The sequence below is a fragment of the Phycodurus eques genome, chromosome 7 (genome assembly GCF_024500275.1).
Source record: "Phycodurus eques isolate BA_2022a chromosome 7, UOR_Pequ_1.1, whole genome shotgun sequence".
NCBI classification, from domain to species: Eukaryota; Metazoa; Chordata; class Actinopteri; order Syngnathiformes; family Syngnathidae; genus Phycodurus; species Phycodurus eques.
The window spans coordinates 15472142-15493037 of NC_084531.1; the positions used below are offsets into that span (position 1 = coordinate 15472142).

At 41.0% G+C, this 20896-nt stretch overlaps 1 protein-coding gene across 1 annotated transcript in view; it reads right to left on the bottom strand.

The window, feature by feature from the left end:
- Window positions 1-17626, bottom strand: part of zgc:77784 (uncharacterized protein LOC402947 homolog) — a 71552-nt gene extending 53926 nt beyond the window's left edge. Inside the window, exon 1 of the mRNA XM_061681336.1 lies at window positions 17183-17626. Within this exon, the coding sequence (XP_061537320.1) occupies window positions 17183-17243 (61 nt within the window). The 5' untranslated portion in view covers window positions 17244-17626. The remainder of the gene's footprint in view (window positions 1-17182) is intronic.
- Window positions 17627-20896: the final 3270 nt, after the last annotated feature.

A 20896-nucleotide genomic window follows, 5' to 3' on the forward strand; every position in this document is an offset into this window, starting at 1 on the left:
CTCTTGAGTTTGTTGTCACATTTCTGTCGGGCCAATTATATATTACTCGTGCACTCACTGTAGTCGTCTCACCACGCTGCACTATTTGCATATCTGTTGTTGACAAATTCTGGCCACTCATGCCAGAGTAGCATCTGCTCCATTTGCACACTGACTGAGGAGTATATGCAACATTTGCACAATCAACATTGTCCCAGACGATCGTACTACTCGCTTGAAGTCTCGACGCCCTTTGCACAATGGTCATTGCACCGGACTATTGTAATATTAGTCACTTTGAACTACTCTAAGTGCTAGAGGACTCTGCATCTTTTTGCACAATTGTCAAAATAAATAAATAAATAAATAAAATAAAACATTAAAATGTACCGGCATTACCACCTAACTAGCAACCCTTTATTGCTCAGTGACTGTTTTTTTTGTCAATGTCTTTATGTCTCAAAAGTGTTCACTGTCAATTGACTGTCTGTTGTCAGTCAATCGGCTCCAATTACCAAAGACAAATTCCTTGTGTGTTTTTTGGACATACTTCACAAATAAAGATGATTCTGATTCTGGTTAGGCTTTTGAATGGATAAAAAATATTGACTTTTTAACAGTTTCATCTTTGCAATTTTGGACTTTTTTAATGGAACATTACTATGAAGCGCTATTGTCTAACTTGTGCACATTTGTCATTAGGTCAACATGGTGTCATTTTTTTCATGATGTACACATACAGTATAATGTGACAAACAATTATTTATAAAAAAATTCTTCATGTTTTGTTAGTTTATTATTTGTGTAAAGAACAAATACAGCAGCTGAAATAAGTATTTATCATGTCACAATTTTTCTTATTAAATATATTTCCAAAGGTGCTATTGACCTGAAAATTTAACCAGATGTTTGGAACAACCCAAGTAATCCATGCATACAAAGAAAGTAGAACAAATAAGGTCTGATAAAAACTCAAATGAATGTAAGATGGTTTCGCGGGCCTGCATTACATTAAAGTGTCTTGTGAGTCCCAGAGGACAAGGTCTGCACTCAGAAAGGAACCAGGCATTTAGAATGTCATTTATTATGTTGGTGGCCAGCCTGTGTCAGGACTCTTGCAGTAGAGGGAGACAGTTGTTGGGCCAAAAGATGGAATTTGAGAGAATGAGAGGTGAACTATGGAGATAAAGATAAGTCTTTTATCTCTGCGTCTCCCTGCGGATCCATTACTAGCATTTCATTGGCACAAAGGAAAAAAGGCTCGCAGATTTACACTAAGCTTTCAGTGGTAGACCCGACGTCCCTAACAACGTGTAACTCTTACCCATGAATAATACAAAACGCCGCTGCTTTTAGGTTGATTCTGACGAACATATGGTCTCCCCCTCGCGGAATTAAAACAACCAAAATGAAAAGAAAATGAAATGGTCACTGCACTGCTTTTACAGGCATTATTTCCAGCATTTAATCTGGCCTAAAAAATCACTTAATGACACATATGCTGCTGTTACATTAGACTTAAGGGCCCCAAATCCTCCCTTTTTCCAGCTATAAGCAGATTGACGTCTTTTGGCGAACCTGAAGTAAACAGCTAAAGAGCAAGAGCACCGAACACCAGCCGACACCCAAGGTCACGCACAATTCCAAACACTAATGCAACTACTAATCGAGCCATTAGAAAAGAAGCCCGAGCATCCTCGCTAGGTCACCGCAAACACACACGACTGCTTTTATAAATAGAACATGGATCATTTCATGCGTGACCCTCGAGCTAATGCTTTGGCATCATGACGACATCTCTTGTTAGATTCATCAGTGTGCTGCCTTTGACACAGTCTGTAAAGCACATTTTAAGGCCCAGGGACGGGAAACAAGTCCTTAAAGAAGATTAAAGCCTTGCGGGAGCCTTGAAATTGTCACTACAGGCTCCCTTTTGTCACTGTTACCAGATCACATTACAAAAACAAAGCAAACGCTGTGAGAATTTCACTTCTTAAGGCAGATGTCGTATACGCATATGCATTTCGCCATGTTTTATGCATAACATAGGTCAAAATAAGTCTGTTTGACATCTATGCGGTTTGTCGATTGAATGCAAAAGACAATAAACTGCATAAAGCTTGTAAAACAGGTGGATTTGAATTCGTTGTCACTGTGAGTCACAACTTGTTTCGTCAATTAATATTAAAGTACCTGCCCACTTCGTGGTTGGTACACACCCACTCATCTCAGGAAAATGGCTGCGTGAAAATGCACTGCATCTTGTGCAAGGTTTTACATCGCCTGTCAAACCCAAAGGAGTTGAGGGATAAATGAAGAAATTCCAAAAACTTTCAGAACCAGCATTGTGCTGTGTTCGGGCTCATTTCGTAAACATAAGCTTTCACAAATTCACAAATCACAAAAGCTTTCACCAAACAGAGTACATCTTATTTACATATCGAATATTAATGAGAAAGCCGTCCTTGTCAAATGCCAGTCGTAAAAGAGAAACTAGAATAGCTTGAAAAAGGGCATCCTGGGAATTTCGAAGCGGCACGGTGGACGACTGGTTAGAGCGTCAGCCTCACAGTTCTGAGGACCGGGGTTCAACCGGTCCCCGCCTGTGGGGAGTTTGCATGCCTGCGTGGGTTTTCTCCGGGCACTCCGGTTTCCTCCCACATCCCAAAAACATGCATTAATTGGAGACTCTAAATTCCCCGTAGGTGTGACTGTGAGTGCGAATGGTTGTTTGTTTGTATGTATCCTGCGATTGGCTGGTAACCAGTTCAGGGTGTACCCTGCCTCCTACCCGATGATAGCTGGGATGGGCTCCAGCACGCCCGCGACCCTAGTGAGGAGAAGCGGCTCAGAAAATGGATGGATGGATGGATGTTAGGATCAAACAAACTCTTTTAAAATGTCTTTTGGGGGGGGGGGGGGGGGTGTTACTGTATTTCTAAACTTCTCTTTATACATGTATGGTTGTTTTTGAGTTTGGACACACTTGACACAGATTTGTTTGTACAGTATTTGATATTAAATATCCATCCATCCATTTTCTACACCACTTATCTTCACTGGGGTTGCGGGTGTGATGGAGCCTATCCCACCTAACTGCAGGCAGGAGGCGGGGTCCACTCTGAACTGGCCGCCAGCCAATCGCAGGGCACATATCAACAAACAATCATTCACACTCACATTCATACCGACGGAGAATTTAGAGTCTTCAACCATGCATGCTTTTGAGATGTGGGAGGAAACCAGAGTCTTCTTCTTTTCCTTTCGGCTGGTCGCCACAGCACCTCATCCTTTTCCATGTCAGCCTATTTCCTGCATCCTCCTCTCTAACACCAACTGCCCTCATGTCTTCCCTCACCACATCCATCAACCTTCTCGTTGGTCTTCCTCAAGCTCTCTTGCCTGGCAGCTCCATCCTCATCACCCTTCTATCAAAATACTCACAATCTCTCCTCTGGATGTGTCCAAACCATAGAAGTCTTCTCCCAAACCATAGAAGTCTGCTCCCTCTAACTTTGTCTCCAAAACATCTAACCTTGGCTGTCCCTCTGATGAGCTAATTTCTAATCCTATCCAACCTGCTCATTCCTAGCGAGACTCTCAACCTCTTCATTTCTGCCACCTCCAGCTCTGCTTCCTGTTGTCTCTTCAGTGCCACTGTCTCTAATCCATACATCATGGCTGGCCTCACCACTGTCTTATCAACTTTGCCCTTCATCCTAGCAGAGACTCTTCTGTCACACAACACACCTGACACCTTCCTCCACCCGTTCCAACCTGCTCGGACCCGTTTCTTCACTTCCTTACCAAACTCACCATTGCTCTGGACTGTTGACCCCATGTATTTAAAGTTCACCACCCTTCTCCCTGTAGCTGCACTCTTCCCCCTCCACCCCTCTCATCCATGCACATATATTGTCTTACTTCGGCTAATCTTCATTCCTCGTCTTTCCAGTGCATGCCTCCACCTTTCTAACTGTTCCTCCACCTGCTCTCTACCTTTCACTGCAGATCACAATGTCATCCGCAAAAATCATGGTCCACAGGGATTCCAGTCTAACCTCATCTGTCAGCCTATCCATCACCACTGCAAAGAGGAAGGCCTCAGGGCTGATCCCTGATGCAGTCCCATCTCCACCTTAAACTCCTCTGTCACACCAACAGCACATCTCACCACTGTTCTGCTGCCCTCATATATGTGGTGTACTATTCTAACATACTTCTCTGCCACTCCAGACTTCCGCATGCAGTACCACAGTTCCTCTCTAGGTACACTGTCATAGGCTTTCTCTAGATCTACAAAGACACAATGTAGCTCCTTGTGATCTTCTCTGTACTTCTCCATTCACACCCTCAAGGCAAATAATCCATCTGTGGTACTCTTTCTAGGCATGAAACCATACTGTTGCTTGCAAATACTTACTTCTGTCCTGAGTTTAGCCTCCACTACTCTTTCTTTGGATGAATGATCATATTTGTTTGGCAAAGCTTTAAGCCGGACGTCCTTCCTGATGCAACTCTCTGCATTTATCCGGGCTTGGGACTGGCCGACAGTTTGCACTGGCTTGTGCCCCCCATACAGCTGCATTTGGAGGAGTACCCGGGAGTGCCCGGAGAAAACCCACGCAGGCACTGGGTGAACATGCAAACTCCACAGAGGCAGGGCCTGATTTGAACACGGGCCCTCAGAACTATGAGGCGGATGTGCTAACCAGTCAACCGTGCCTATATTAATTATTATCAAAAATAATTTAAGCCCTGAATTCTTTCAAACTATGGCACTTTCCTTACAAACCAAAGCATTTTTATCATTTCCATGTTTGTGGCATAGTGCGTTGCAGTAGGACTTGTCAGTTTCTTGTGAAGTTCATGCACATGGAGCTCACACAGGTGCACATTTCATACGTATGCTGTGGCAAAACAGAATGTACATTAGTGGATGACTAATTGTACAATTGTTGTGAGAACACAGTGTGCTACTAGGCAAAAGTTTAAAACATCTGCCTGTAAGAACAGTGGTGTAACACAGCAGCACACTCAACACTCACCAAATTTTATTACAACCCCAATTCCAATGAAGTTGGGACCTTGTGTTAAACATAAATAAAAACAGAATACAATGATTTGCTAATCATGTTCAACCTATATTTAATTGAATACACAACAAAGACAAGATATTTAATGTTCAAACTTATCAACTTTATTGTTTTTAGCAAATAATCATTAACTTGGAATTTTATGGTTCAACACGTGGGACACGGTCACGTTTACCACTGTGTTACATCACCTTTTCTTTTAACAACATTCAATAAACGTTAGGGAACTGAAGACACTAATTGTTGAAACTTTGTAGGTGGAATTCTTTCCCATTCTTGTCTGATGTACAGCTTCAGCTGTTCAACAGTCCGGGGTCTCCGTTGAGACCCCGGACTGTTCATAATGCTGGACTGTGCATAATACTCTTCATAATGCGCCACACATTTTCAATGGGAGACGGGTCTGGACTGCAGCCAGGCCAGTCTAGTACCCGCACTCTTTTACTACGAAGCCACGCAGAACACGTGCAGAATGTGGTTTGGCATTGTCTTGCTGAAATAAGCAGGGGCGTCCATGAAAAAGACATCACTTGGATGGCAGCATATGTTTCTCCAAAACATGTATGTACCTTTCAACATTAATGGTGCCTTCACAGATGTGTAAATTACCCATGTCATTGGCACTAACACAGCCCCATACCATCACAGATGCTGGGTTTTGAACTTTGCATTCATAGCAGTCCGGATGGTTCTTTTCCTCTTTGGCCCGGACGACACGTCGTCCACAATTTCCAAAAACAATTTGGAATGTGGACTTGTCGGACCACAGAACACTTTTCCACTTTGCATCAGTCCATCTTAGATGAGCTCGGGCCCAGAGAAGCCGGCGGCGTTTCTGGGTGTTGTTGATAAATGGCTTTTGCTTTGCATAGTAGAGTTTTAAGTTGCACTTACGGATGTAGCGCCAAACTGTATTTACTGACATTGGTTTTCTGAAGTGTTACTGAGCCCATGTGGTGATATCCTTTACACATTGATGTTGGTTTTTGATGCAATGCCGCCTGAGGGATCGAAGGTCACGGACATTCAATGTTGGTTTTCGGCCCAAAAAAATCTGTGAATAGCGAATCATGAATATGCAGAGGAATAATGTATTATGTGGTCCCCTATTGTAAGCTGCTCATGACCTCCATGCAACATTGAAGAAGTACGACCAAGAAAATCAACTCATTATTTTAGCAATCCATTCCAGAGCATGAAACCCTCCAATTCCACTGTCTACGCATGGAATAATAACTCAATTGACCGTCAGGAGAACAGAGGAAGTAATTCACAGACAAATGACTTTAAATGGACTAAATTAAAGACAGGCCGCGGCGGCACAAATGAACCGGCTTCTCATTAATAAGCAGCTATCTGAAATATTGCGTTGCTGCAGCTCGCTCAGAGACGGCAGCCGTCAGTGTGTACAGAAAACCATTTGTCATTTGTCGGCGTGTTACGGTGACACCGCTCTGGAATATTCACTTTGTGGGGCTGCCGAGCTTCCTCCAGTGACAAGCCTACAGAGAGCGACGCATCTACGCCACATTGAGCAACTGGGCTGTCGGATTTTGCTTGCAATGAAAGAATTTTCCCCCACTAATGTTTGCACCGTGACAAGATGATTGCTTGAAAGCATCTTTGACGGGGAAAGAAATTGTGGCACTTGAATAATGGACACCTTACTGAGTTGTCTTTTCTAAACTTTGCTGTAATGTTTTTTTTTATTTTTTTAGATATAATCTAATGCATGAGGAAATGTACAACACAGTAAGATTGCACACCACTACAAATAACATCAATGTTAAACATTCGTGGGTAAATCATCCGTCCATTCATTTTCACATTGAATTTACTTAATTCGAACATGCACATCGGTTGCACATGATTAAAATGTGTTAATTATTTGTCACGGTGTTACAAACCCATAAGCACCTAGTATTTGAACACAAATGGTGGCGCAGCACATGTAGACAGATAATATAACAACACTCACAGGCATATATCCTCTACCCTTTGCGAAGAATGACTAATAATACACCGGTTAGCTGAGGAGCTGAGTCTTTATTATACTGCCCCCAGTTGGCCAAGGCGCAGACACCAGACGGAGCAGCACAATGTCCACTGAATTGAACTGGTCAATTCACTATTTAATTTCTAATTATGTCATTACTGTATGTTATTATAAAGTACAAAATCATAATGTGTTATTTTTATGAGTAAAAAACATTACAAACATTTTTTGTTTTTTTTGGAGGGAGTCTGGAATGGATTCATGCCATTTCCATTCATTTCAACGGGGAAAGATGGTTTTAGGGCTGGGGAAAAAAGACTGAATAACTCGGCTAAGTCGACCTCAAAAATAGGTCCATCCCCACCCCCACCATCCTCACCACCATAATAATAACATTTATTGCAGACGCACGCTGTATTGGACCAGAGGATATATTGCCAAAAACGACAGAGGAGTATCTACAAGTGATTTTTAAAATATTGCTAGATGTATAATGTACATATAACATGATGTATGAGTGAGCTGAATGGTAGTTAGCGTTTTTTGATGTAAAATAGTAATCGCTAGTGCGCTGATGCTAATTGTGATTGCTAACCGTTGAGGATTTAGCATTTTACTGTCTCAAATTCTGTCCACCAGTCAGTACCAACATATGCAGTTTAAGCATTGAAGTCCACCCCTCATAAATGAGAATAAAAGCATGGTAGGTGTAAAAATAAATAAATAAATAAAATAATAATAGTGGGTTGGCTGTCATTATTGGACCAATTATCAACAGGAGAATCGATTCTAAAAAGATTTGATAGTGACAGCCCTAGATGATTAAGATACCAGTGTTTTAAGTTACGAGCATAGTTACGGAATTGAATTACACCCGAATTCTCAAGGCACCACTGCATTTTAATTCATTCTGAAAAGCTGAACCATCTATCCATTTTGAATAGTGCTTGCCCTCATTAGGGTCTCGGGTAAGTGGAGCATATGCCAGCTGACTTTAGGCGAGAGGCAGAGGACACCCTTGACTGTTCGGCAGCCAATCGCAGGGCATACAGTATATAGACAAACAAACATTCTCAAGAGATTTCATTTAAAAGAAAATCGTGCAGGACGTTAGTAAGTGGACTCCCGTCGAATTGTGTTTTACAATTGCGGTACAATGAAGTTCTTCAATGGGACCAACTCAAAGAAACGGTCGAGCAGCATCGCAGCAAGGACCACTGTCGCTTTTAACTCAAATGTATTTCATAAAAATGATATAGAAGGCGTCACAGAGTTATCTCGCTCTCTCTTTAGCGATTGCAATGGGAAAAAAGGCGACTTTCAACCATTAAAAGATGCACTCGTGCAAATGCGACAAGATTAATTTTTTAATTGCACGAGCTGAAAAAAGGCTTGCATATGCGATCAATTTGGTCACAGTCTCGAGCCTGCACTATATTGTCCTGTCTCCTTGGGGACCATATGTTGGCAAAAGTAAGCAGAGACATTCCATACAGCCAATGTGCAACCTTGAGCCAGCGTCCTTTACAGATTGTCATCAATCCAGCGAACGGCCCTTGTGATAGGTGGGTGGAGCTTTTCTGTCAGAATTACAGTAATTTTCTCCGTAATGTATATTTTGAACACAGATATTTACCCTCCTTCCATCGAAACAGACCACTTTAGCGATTTATTAGCGGCGGAGCTGACTTCTTGCTCACCGTGACCCGAATGTGAGGACGATTAGACTGCACTAATCGCCTTGATTGCATCTTAGCTGTGAGGATTATTCATCTACTACTAACGTGCAAATACATCAAGGCAGGAACAGGATGCGGGACACACACCATTAGCGTTGCTGACAGACAAGCTCCTAATTGCAAAGTGACATACCATCTTTAGATGTGTTTACGACCCATCAAGCACACAAGGTTCGCAAACAAAATATAACGCTGGGGTCGGGCGGAATCCTCGCATCTTCAAAACCATCACTTTTCAGGAAACTAGTAAAAAAAATGGCATGTTTGCTGAGACATAAACGTATCGTCAAAGAGAGCAAGCCATTTTCAAAACTTAAAATTTGTCAATAATTTGTAAAAATAGCACAAAGGGATTACCGATTCCCGATTGTCCGGGGCAACTCAAAAATAGTCACGGGCAAGCTAGCAAAACATACAACATTCCCGATCGGGCAAGCGTATGAAAAAAATTATTGTTGTATGTAGGGATGTCACAATATTCACGATATCGCGAAATTAAAAGTGGCCTTGTCTCATCTTAAAAATAATGAGCCGTTGTGCCATCGACACGAAGCCTAGCCGCTTAGCCAGGCTGCTGCAGTGCTTAACTTCCTCATTTGAGTCTAAACGCTCCCGATTGGACGATAGCCCATGTGACCATGTGTATACGTCTAAAGAAATACACTGATCGGCTGACTGGCCCTTGTGACCACAGCGTTGAGAGGAGTGCGTTAAGGCTTCGTTATACTCGCGCGGGCAGCGACCGCACCGACGTCACTGGGGCTATCCCAAGCGCAGTTTGGCTTTATACTCGAGCGCAACCCACGTGCGCAGTTTTGAAAATGTACTGCAGTTCCCCTCCAAACCGGCGGGGGGGGGGGGGGTCGCGACGGCTGGTATTGGCTAGGACACCACAGGGTGCAATTTCCTCTGCATTTTTTGGCCATTTCTGATAGCCGTTTTTATTTTCCTTTCCGTAACAAGGAATAAAGCAAGAACAATGGCGACCGTGGAACAGTGTCTGCTAGAACAAATGGACCTAGATGACCAGATGATACGTTTAATTATGTTGCAAAATCGATCAAGAAGGCGGCGGTGGTATGTGGAACCAAGGGAAAGGCTGAGTACGTCATCACAGCATGTGACTAAAACGGATGGAAATACACAGAAACTACTAAAGCCTATTGAGAAGCAGGAACATTTGAGGTTTTTCGGTATTTCGGCATTCACTTCTGAGCCCCACCTGTACCGTCAACCTTCCTGCAATACCGTGAGCTTTCCCACAATACCGCAATAACGATCATACCGTGAGGTTAATACCGTGATAAAACCGAACCGTGAGATATAGCAAACATTTGAGTGCACTTAACCGAACAGGGCTAACTCAAGTTTTCCACGGGTAAGCAAAAATTTTAAGTTAACTTTGAGCCCTGGCACACATGGCGATTGACCAATATAGAATCGAGTAGAATTGAATTGATATAGATTTGTGAAAAAATATTTTATTTAGCCGGCATGGTGAGCGACTGGTTAGCACATTTGCCTCACAGTTCTAGAGACCAGGGTTCAAATCCCGGCCCCGTCTGTGTGGAGTTTGCATGTTCTCCCTGCGCCTGGGTGGGTTTTCTCCGGGAACTCCGCCTTTCTCCCACACCCCAAAAACATGCGTGGTTGGTTGATTGAAGACTCTAAATTGCCCGTAGATGTGAATGAGAGTGCGAATGGTTGTTTGTTTCTATGTGCCCTGCGATTGCCTGGCGACCGGTTCAGGGTGTACCCCGCCTCTCGCCCGATGATAGCTGGGATAGGCTCCAGCAGCCCGTGACCCTAGTGAGGAGAAGCGGTAATGAAAATGAATGGATGGAATATTTAATTGACCAAATTTGGACATGGGAGGTTTCGGCCTGACGCCAGCAAAAAGATGGAGGGAGGTGTGTTTGAAGTCATGTCTTCAAAACTGAAGGCGCTTTTTCTCACAGCCGGCCAAGTGCCTTTCACCGGTGGTGGACGGTCCGGGCCAGCAAGGCCTTCTACTATGTTCGCCTAACCACTATCAGAGCCATTGATCTACGTTTACAACCTAAATTCTCATATTTATTCCATGAAATTGTATTACTATATCCCCAAAGGGCTATTGTTTTTATATCATAGCATTTTATTGGCTGCACTGCTTCCAGTACGTGTTGGTGGATTTTAGAATTTTGGTCTAATGAGATTTAAGCCTCCATATTTGCCATGTCAATCTTAACTACCCAAGACCTTTAGAATCCATAGCCCTGGCCGATGTAACTTAAACTATGTCATTATGTGTTAGCTTTAAAATAGCCGACTTTAAAGCATAGTGATATGGTTGATATAAATACACAATATGTAATTCTCAGTTTTATATTTAGTTTGAAAGTGAATTTCGAATGGGAGTGGAAATAAACAACTTGAAGCCTTTTCCTCACAAGATTGTTTGAATCTGCCAAAATGCTGCTTATTGTGAAGTAAGTTGAGTTGACAAAAACGAAAGTCGGGTGACTCTGAGATATTATTATTCTTGTTATTTATTTTTATTTGTTTTAAATTCATTATTTTATTACAATTATATTATTTAAATGTAGATGCAATGCTCAATTTTCAACTTTATTTCAGGGAAAAAAAACATCACCCTTGGGAAAGAAAACAATGTAATGTTAAATTATACCATGCCACCATTAAACTTAAGAACACAAACCCATTTGGGAATCCCAATTGAAGAGCTATTATGCCCCCCTAGTGGCTGTAATGTACTCCTAAAGCCGATGAGGGGACATGCTGTTTTTTGCCTGGATGTCATCCAAATCCCTACAACTTTACACATATACGAGATAAAAAAAATCAGCTCAATTCAAACTCATTTAATCAGCAGTAGTTAACTCATTTACATACTCTAAAGACCAATAAAAAGGCAGCTGGAGTTCTGTAGGACTTCCAAGTGTGCTTTGGAGGAGCGTGATCATGTGTTTGGCGGTGAAATTTAAAGGCAAATCTGGTTTGCTTCTCTTCTGGCTTCTCTCCGAGCTGTCTGAGCCATTGTTTGCCTCTTTTCGCTCCCTCAAATCATCCGCCGGTGATGTCATCACAGGTTGTACCAGAAAGAGGGACATCATCAGCCTCCGTCAGTGTGACTCAGGCATGGCGCAGATGAGTCGGCTGACCACCTTCTGCGGAACCATAATCATCCAATAGTCTTCTTTTTGTGCGTGAACGTGTGTGCGTGTGCATGCGTTTGGAGAGATGGGGAAAGATGCTTTTGTGAGCCTGCAGCCATATTTGTCACCGTGCAACCGCAAGGACACAAACAGTGGACACAAATGACCAGCCCAAATTTGTTTGCCATCGTTCAGAAACAGAGCTCCCATCTTAATTTGATCTAACAGAGAATTAAGAGATTTGTGTCCACGCATAAGAATGAACTCCATGGATCAATGAATTCAGTAACCTAACCAACAAGCATGCTACACATTCAGTGTGTAATACATTGGTGCCTTATATGAGTGAACCCACTACCCAATTAAACTTTACTCTCAAAATTAACATATAATAAAGGCATTATACAAAAAAAAAAAAAAAAAAAAGTTGTATTCCTTTATTTGATCAAACTGACTTAAGTTCATGCAGGGAGGTCGGTGGTTCATGAAAAACCTCTTCTGCTCATTTGAGAACAAGACCAAAATTGTTATGTATACATATGCATATAACGCTTTAAGCAATGGCTATTTAACCACAAAAGGTGGAGCAATACATGCAGACAGATGATACAGTATAACAATATTCTCAGACATGTATTCTTTATCCTCTGTGAAAATGACAAATATTACTGGAGCTTATGGAGTCACAGTAGTTGTGAAACTCTTTCTTCGTTTTTGTGTCTGCACTCCTCCCTGGTGGCCAAGTCGTTCACACCAGAAGGAGCCACAATGAATTAAACATGATTCACAAACTGTTCAGTTCCTTACATTCTATTTAATTACGTTAGTACTACCGTATGTGTTTTTCTTTATTTTTTTAAAAACACAATATTATAGTACTACTTTCTTTATCAAAAAACAAATTACAAATATTTTTTATTCTTTTGGGTCAGCAGCTCGAGCGGATTAATGGCATTTCCATTCCTTTCAATTGGGAAAATGATTTGAGATACGAGTACTTTGAGTTACAAGCGTGGTCATGGAACAAAATTAAGGCGCCACTGTATTTCGTTACTGTACTTAGGTAGATTTTTCAGGTATCTGTACTGTAGGCTACTTGAGAATTTATTTTCTGACAACTCTACTTTTACTCCTTACATTTGACATCAAATGTTGACGTGTACTCCTTACATTTGAAAGTACATCTGTACTTTCTACTCCTTTGTCACAATAAACTTGTCACGGTTTTCAATCTCCGTGGGTGACAAAACTTTATTTTTTCCGTTGTGCCAAGTTATCAAAACGGGTATTGTATATAATTGATAGTAAAATTTCATTTTTACTTTTGAACTTGAGTACATTTGAGAGTCTGTACTTTTTTACTTTTACTTAAATGAAAGAGTTGAATCAGTACTTCAACTTTTATCTGTCTTTAGGTACATATCTGTATGTCTACTGAAGTACAAAGTGTGAGTACTTTTGCCATCTCTGCAGAAAGCTGAGGAAAGCTGTGATTTCGGTCAGTTTTTATGGATTTTGGCTCGTCGTGTTAGTCAGATCTGAATAAGTTGTAGGTTTACTTTTGTCATTTCTAGCAGCATATCCTTAAATGTTAATGACTGGCTGACCAACGATTGACCAGTAGTGGTTAATGTCACCCACAGACATTTTCCCAATGGAACAGTATCAATAGCGTGGTGAGTCCCAATGAATTGAGTAGTAGCAACGACTACAATGTGTGTAGCTTTGACTTTCTCCTATCAAGGCCAGTTTTACACAGGCGCCTAACATTTTGCCCGCATACACCTACACAAAGTGCTTTAAGTGCTTTCAACCTCGTTTTGTTAACCTAATACAACAACCAAATAACCTCCACCTGCTCTGCTCTTTAAAACCTCTCAGAATCCACTCACGCTCAAGTGTTTGGCAGGCATACGCATCGGGAAATATGCAGTTTAAATGAGCTACATACAGTATTAATGGAGGTGGGTAGACAAGGAGATGGTGGGTGTTAGAGAGCACCTGAGACGGTGGGAAGTTACACTACTTGTAGAGAAAGCTGCCGCAAAGAGATATGAAGCGTGACTAGGAACACAGTGAGAAGCACTGAGGAGCCTGTAAAGATCATACCACAGGAAAATGTGAAGTGTCAGTGACCACTAAATACTGAAATGATTATGGATGGTAATTTAATGTAAATGTAAACTTAAAAGCCAACAGTACTGATTAGTAGTGGCCAACAGGGGACAACTCTAACAGTAGCATCATGGTTGGCTTGATGGTTAAGAGGCAAGATTTGTTAATGGTCACAATAAAAATCAGATTACATTTACATTACATTTTCTAAATTATAGTTGACATTTTATCAATAAACCTGTAACTTTATAGTCCACTTTTTGTTTACAGTATGTTATGAACATTTTCCCCAGAAATGCTAAAGGAAAATGCTATTGAAATGACTTTCAAAAATAGTGTCATTCATGAGTGTTTATTATTTACCTTGAAAGATTTTATGAGAATAATTGGGATCCTGCATCTTCTTCTTGCATGCTTTGCTGCTACTGCACTGACACAATTGTTGACCGGATGAGAACAGTGATGGTTGTTTCACAATGATATGATACTTTTAGGTTTTGGTGCATTTGTAAAATATAGATATTTTTGTTATTACATTGTTTTTATTTCATTTTATTGTATTATGTAATATTGCATTGTTTAGTTATTGCCAATATGTTTTTTGCATTTGTTTTACATACTGTTTTTGTTATTTATTTCTGTTTTAATTATTGTATTTACCTATTTATAAAATATACGCATTTTACATTTATTGCTAACTTATGAATCTTATTTCATATATTATTTATTTATTGTTTTATTATTATTATTATTATGTGAGGTTGAAAAGTTCTGACTAGATATAGTCGGGCTCGCCTCCACACACGGCTTGGGCTCTGGTACCAGTCCTCTCGAGAGGGGTTGGACTCTTTTCCACTCTAGAGTTGCCCACGGTGAGAGGCGCCGAGCAGGTGTGGGTATATTTATTGCCTGCACGTTGAGGTTCACCCCGGTGGACGAGAGGGTAGCCTCCCTCCGCCTGCACCAAACAGCAGTTCAGAGTACCCACCCTTTTTGGAGTCCTTAGAGGGGGTGCTGGAGAACGCTCCCGCTGGGGACTCCATCGCTCTGCTGGGGGACTTCAATGCTCAGGTGGGCAATGACAGTGAGACCTGGAAGGTCGTGATTGGGCGGAACGGCCAATCACGACCTTTGTGGTACTTTTTTTTTTGTGGTACTGCCTGTTTGTATAAAGATTGGGGGATTGCAGACGTATCATATTTTGGACAGAAATGATCAACCAACAATCTGCATTCGTGAATTGTCTCCCTCCCCCCCCCCGAACTTTAATTTGGGGTTTGGATTAAAGATTTGTAAATGTAATCTGCTATTAAGGCAATGGTTGGATGGCTTTATAATCCAGCTCACGGTAATAAAAAAATAAGCGTTTAAAAGCATTTTTGGTGGGGTGGGGGGATGGTTGTGGAGGGAATAGGGGGGCCATTTCAAGATAAGGCCACCGTCGCTAAATAGAAAGAGTTAGCGGTACGACCATAAAAGATACAGGTACAGTATGATTATGTCCTTTGAGAGAACCACGCAGTTGATGAGCTATTGTACCCCTTAATGTACAACAGTGCTTTTTGTCTCATTTGTTCAATTTTGACATTAAGTCACTAAAACTAGACGAGACAATGCTTCGTGTATATATATATCAGTACATTAAATCCCCTACCACATATATTTCTTGTGTGTGCAACACACAGCTCATAGTCTGATTTAGAACACTGCTTGAATGTTTAAACCGTAATCGAGTTCTCAGCATGGGTCCAAATAGTATCTTTTTCCTACAATTGATGTGCTTTAGAGCTAAAAGATACTCAGTCTCCAAATATAATAGTAAAATATTCACTTCAATTCAAAAAACGTTGGCCAGGGTGTGAATCAAAATTAGCAGAATTTACAGTAGTTTAGCATTTTTTGTTTTGCTTTTCTAAAGCTGCTGTTTAGTATGTTTAGTTAATAGCTTCTAATACATTTCTAGGTAAATTATACCAAAAATTACCAAATAAAACTGCACTTTAACTCATTATTTTTTGTAGGTATGAATATTTTTAGATTAAATGTAAATATACATGGAGAGAAGAACTACAAAGAATTACAAAGCATTGCGTACAATTTAACAAGGGTACGTTAATGAAGGTTTTGTAAATGCATCATAGATTGGTTAGTACTGGTATTGTGATAGTTTATAAAGACAATGAATTGCTATGAGTCATAAGAGCAAATTTACTTGTGTGTCATAAGTAGTTTAGACAGTAACTGTTAATTAGTGACTGACAGTGTTTATAACAGCATTACTAACCTAGATATGAATAATACATGTACCCTTATTGTGAAGTGTTATTGTTTTTTAAGAACATATTTGGGAACCTCATTGCTCTGTTGAATTGATGTTTTTAGTACATACATAATTTATCAAACAACTGGACAATTTCCAGTCGGACGCACTGTGGTCATTTACAGATTGAGATAGCCTTGCACAGCTCTTCAAATGTAAGAATGAAATTGTGCTATGGATGCCACTGTGGCAATGTTGGTATATGACATGCAAGATGTCTGGACATGTAGGAAATTGAAGGCAATGTGGAGTTATTACATCAAATTCACGTGAATCTTAAACATTGGAAATCATCTTGAAGAGGTCATTTGTTAATATTCCAACTGAATCAAATCTTGTTGAAAATTTTATTTCTTGAAATATGCATGTTTTCCTATATGTCCAGATTATAGGGAGAGGTTGTATATCATAAACCATTGGATGGTGCCCATTGTGGTCGTCAACAGTAGTGATTCCCAACCAGTGTGCCATGAAAGATCACCCATTGTACTACGGGAGATTGTCCAGTTTCACTTAATAGGCCCAAAAATGTGTCATTTATCACAAAGAATCTATCTTTGCTTATCTATCTATGATGATGATGTAATGTATAGTGACATGCAGCACAACCAAAATGTTCTGCGTATTCACTTTTTGTGACATTTGTGTTTGGTGGTGTACCGTGAGATTTTTCAAAACGTAAAATAATTTTGCTTATAGGCTAAAGAAAGGTTGGGGAAAACATCTTTACATCATTTAACACGATGTGAGAATGCAAAAAAGATTGTTTTCAATTTTCTTACCTGATGTTATGGTGGTGGTTAATGTGGTCAACAACCCAAGCAGCAGATGTCCAAAGTTCATCTCCTCTGTGTCAAAGCTCCTATCTGAGATTTTTCTGTTTTCCTTCCTTTACACTCCAAGCAGCTCCAGCATTAGCACTGAAGCTCTTTGCCTCAGCTGGATGATTTCAAGCGAGTGAAATCACCCAAGAACAAACTTTACCGTCTCTCTTGGAGAGCCTTGTCAGCATCATCATCAGCATCAGCATCATGATCCGCTTGGAAGAACCTACAACTCTGGAGCATCACTTGGTCCCCTCATGGTCTCCCACACATATGGAGGCTCTCTGTTTTAACACTATAAACACACAAAGAAAGGGTAGCTTTAACTCAATCTAGCTCAGTCCTGAATGAGGATAGTGCGCAGTGTGCACTCTAGCCGCCAGTGAGGCGATGTGAGGCACTCCGCCTGATGGCTGCAACAAAACCTCACCAAGCTCCACTCTTTAAAGAGACAGACACGACATCTGTGCTCTGTGTGTGTGTGTGTGTGTGTGTGTCCGTGCGCAAAATCACTATGCACTGGGGGGGGGGGGGGGGGGGGGGCAATGCAATCTCCCTTTGTTTGTTTTGGGTATAATAGCCTCACAAAGCTCTTAGTGAATTAATAGCAAGGACATCAATAGAACAAAATTGGAGATTGTGCCACACTGGAGGGGGGGGGGGAAGGACTTTCTAGCAGCATTATGGCTTTACTTACAGACACCCACATTTCTTTTTCAAGCAAACAGAACAATAATACAATATTTTGTTTTTAGAGGAAAAGACAAAAACACACTATGTAATTAGAGCTAAAGTGGCATACACAAATGCTGATAATCAGGCCCAGCTGGCTAACGCAGTGCTAAATGAGGATCAATCATGAAGCTAATATTAACTAGTAGCTAGTATTTTCTGTCCTGCTTATCCTCTCCAGGGTCGCGGGCGTGCTGGGGCCTATCCCAGTTGACCCTGGGGTACACACTGAACTGGTCACCAGCCAATCACAGGGCTCATAAACAAACAACCATTCGCACTCACGTCCACACCTACGGCCAATTTAGAGTCTTCAATTAACCTGCCATGCATGTTTTTGGGAGGAAACCAGAGTACCCGGAGAAAACCTACGCAGGCACGGGGAGAACATGCAAACTCCACACAGGCGAGGCCGGATTTGAACCCGGGTGCTCAGAACTGTGAGGCAGATGTGCTAACCAGTCCTTCACTGTGCCGCATATTGGCAAGTATAAGCGAAGAAAATTTAACGCATTACTGCTCGGAAAAGGGTCGGTGCCAATGGTTGGTACAAAGGCACACTTGCTGAGTTAATAATAATAATAATAATGATAATAATAATAATAATAATAATAAAAGCTAATGGATGAAGTTAATTGCAGCTAATGTGAACTAATGGAGACATGTGAACTGAGGCTACATAACCAGTAAGCTAAAACTGTATGTGAAAGCATTGCTAGAACAATTTGACTGAAGTTAGCTCATGGCTAACATATGGTAACTAAAGGATAAATCACTGCTAATTAAAGTAAAAAGTGTGTTCATCCAGTGCAAAAGAGGCTAAATACTACTATTACAAGAAAATATGGGTAAAAAACTGCTATAGTGCATTTGCTAATGACTGTACTAATACTAATGGTGAAATTACTCCTAATGCAAGCTGGTGAGGCTAATACAACGCTAACAGAGAACTAATATGAGTGTACTGAGACTAACAGATGCAACTAATAGCTAGATTATTGTTCATAGAGTTAATAAGAGCTAACAATATGCTAAATGAGGCTACGTAATGAAGACAATATGGGATAACTGTGCTAGTACAAGCTAAGTGAGGCGTAACATATTACAAATACATTTAAACTAATGGTTAAAATCATACTATTAAATCTCATGGGGTTAATTTCTGTAACCCAATTACTGTAATAAAAGCAAATTCACTGCTAAAGTTAAGGTTAAATTGCGGCTAATGCGAGCTAATAAAGAGACGAATTCAATATGTCAATATAGGAAGCAGTGCTATAGTATTTTACTGAATCCAGAAAAACGGCCGCCATTTTCTTTCTATTTCCACCAAAATCTAATTTTCTCATTGTTTCGCAGAACGTAATACTTTTCAGATTATGTTGTTGGAAAAAAAACTTTAACTTAAATTTTTAGTTGAGATTTCTGTGGTTCTAACAAAGATGAAAATGTTGCTTGCTTTCGGCGTCGAAAACCACACGTTCATAGGATTCGAACAAGATGGAAAACTACATGGTCACAATTCACTATTATTATTCTTGTTTTCTGTAAAGTCTATCTAACGATTCTTTCATCCATCCATCCATTTTCTGAGCCGCTTCTCCTCACTAGGGTCGCGGGCGTGCTGGAGCCTATCCCAGCTGTCATCGGGCAGGAGGTGGGGTACACCCTGAACTGGTTGCCAGCCAATCGCAGGGCACAAACAAACAGTCGCACTCACAGTCACACCTACGGGCAATTTAGAGTCTCCAATTAATGCATGTTTTTGGGATGTGGGAGGAAACCGGAGTGCCCTTAGAAAACCCACGCAGGCACGGGGAGAACATGCAAACTCCACACAGCCGCGGGGCTGGGGATTGAACCCGGGTCCTCAGAACTGTGAGGCTGACGTTCTAACCAGTCGCCACAATTCTTTCAGTTTCAGTGGATGCCATTGAAAAATATGAAAATAGCCTGATTAAACATCAACTTTTTAACTAGTAAAACTAACATACAGCCATTTTTCTACCAAGGAGTCAAGTTTTCAGTCACTAATTTCCTAATTATTTACAATGATTTGTGTGCAAGAAAATTTGGGCCAATTTGCCACATAAAAAGTGGCATAAAATAAAAACCATATCTGATTCTTATAAACTAGGGCTCATTTTATTCGTGTATTACTCCTCGATCCAATGATATTTATTTTTTATTTCAACAAACAAGAAGCTGCCTTGATTCAGCCGTTGCGGATTACCATGCCCTTGATGACTGAGAATCTAGACGGACGTCTCGCTATAAGTAGGCCCTACCACTTATATTTTCTTGAATATTTTTTAAGATGCGAGCTCGTTGTGAGTAACTTAACGTTTCTATGTAGCCTACTTTGTGTCCACAGTAAGGCTTTTTTGGTCTCAGCTAATACACTTCAACGAGATAAATGATGATTGCCAAGACAGCTTGGTGGAGTACAGTGGATACCAGAGAGCCAAAAAAATCAACACGACATTGATCAGCCAGGCCAGCATACCAATATAAAGGCACTGTGATTTTTTTTTCGTATCTAAACTAAACACTATCAAATAAAACTACTAAATAAACTAACTAAACATGGGGCTCTAGTGGGTTGTAGCAATACCACCATGTAGCTGATTTCCCTGTTGATTTATAAGCCCACTGTTGTTCCCACCCACAATCTGGCCCTATTGGTGTCTCCACAGGCTGATCAGGTGTCTCTCTTGTGGGGTGTTGTTGACACACGTCTCCCTGGGGAGGTACTGGCTTACTTTCCCTCAGAGTAAAAGGTTCAGCCATCCCTGCGCATCTCTTCCCTCCACCTCATTGTGTCTGTGTCAGGCCAGGAGAGGGGGACATGATGGAGGGTGACTTTTGGACACCGACTCTCCTTTGTTCCCACTGAATGTGGTTGTGAATTGGGTAGCACAAGAGGAGTCCAGATGTCTG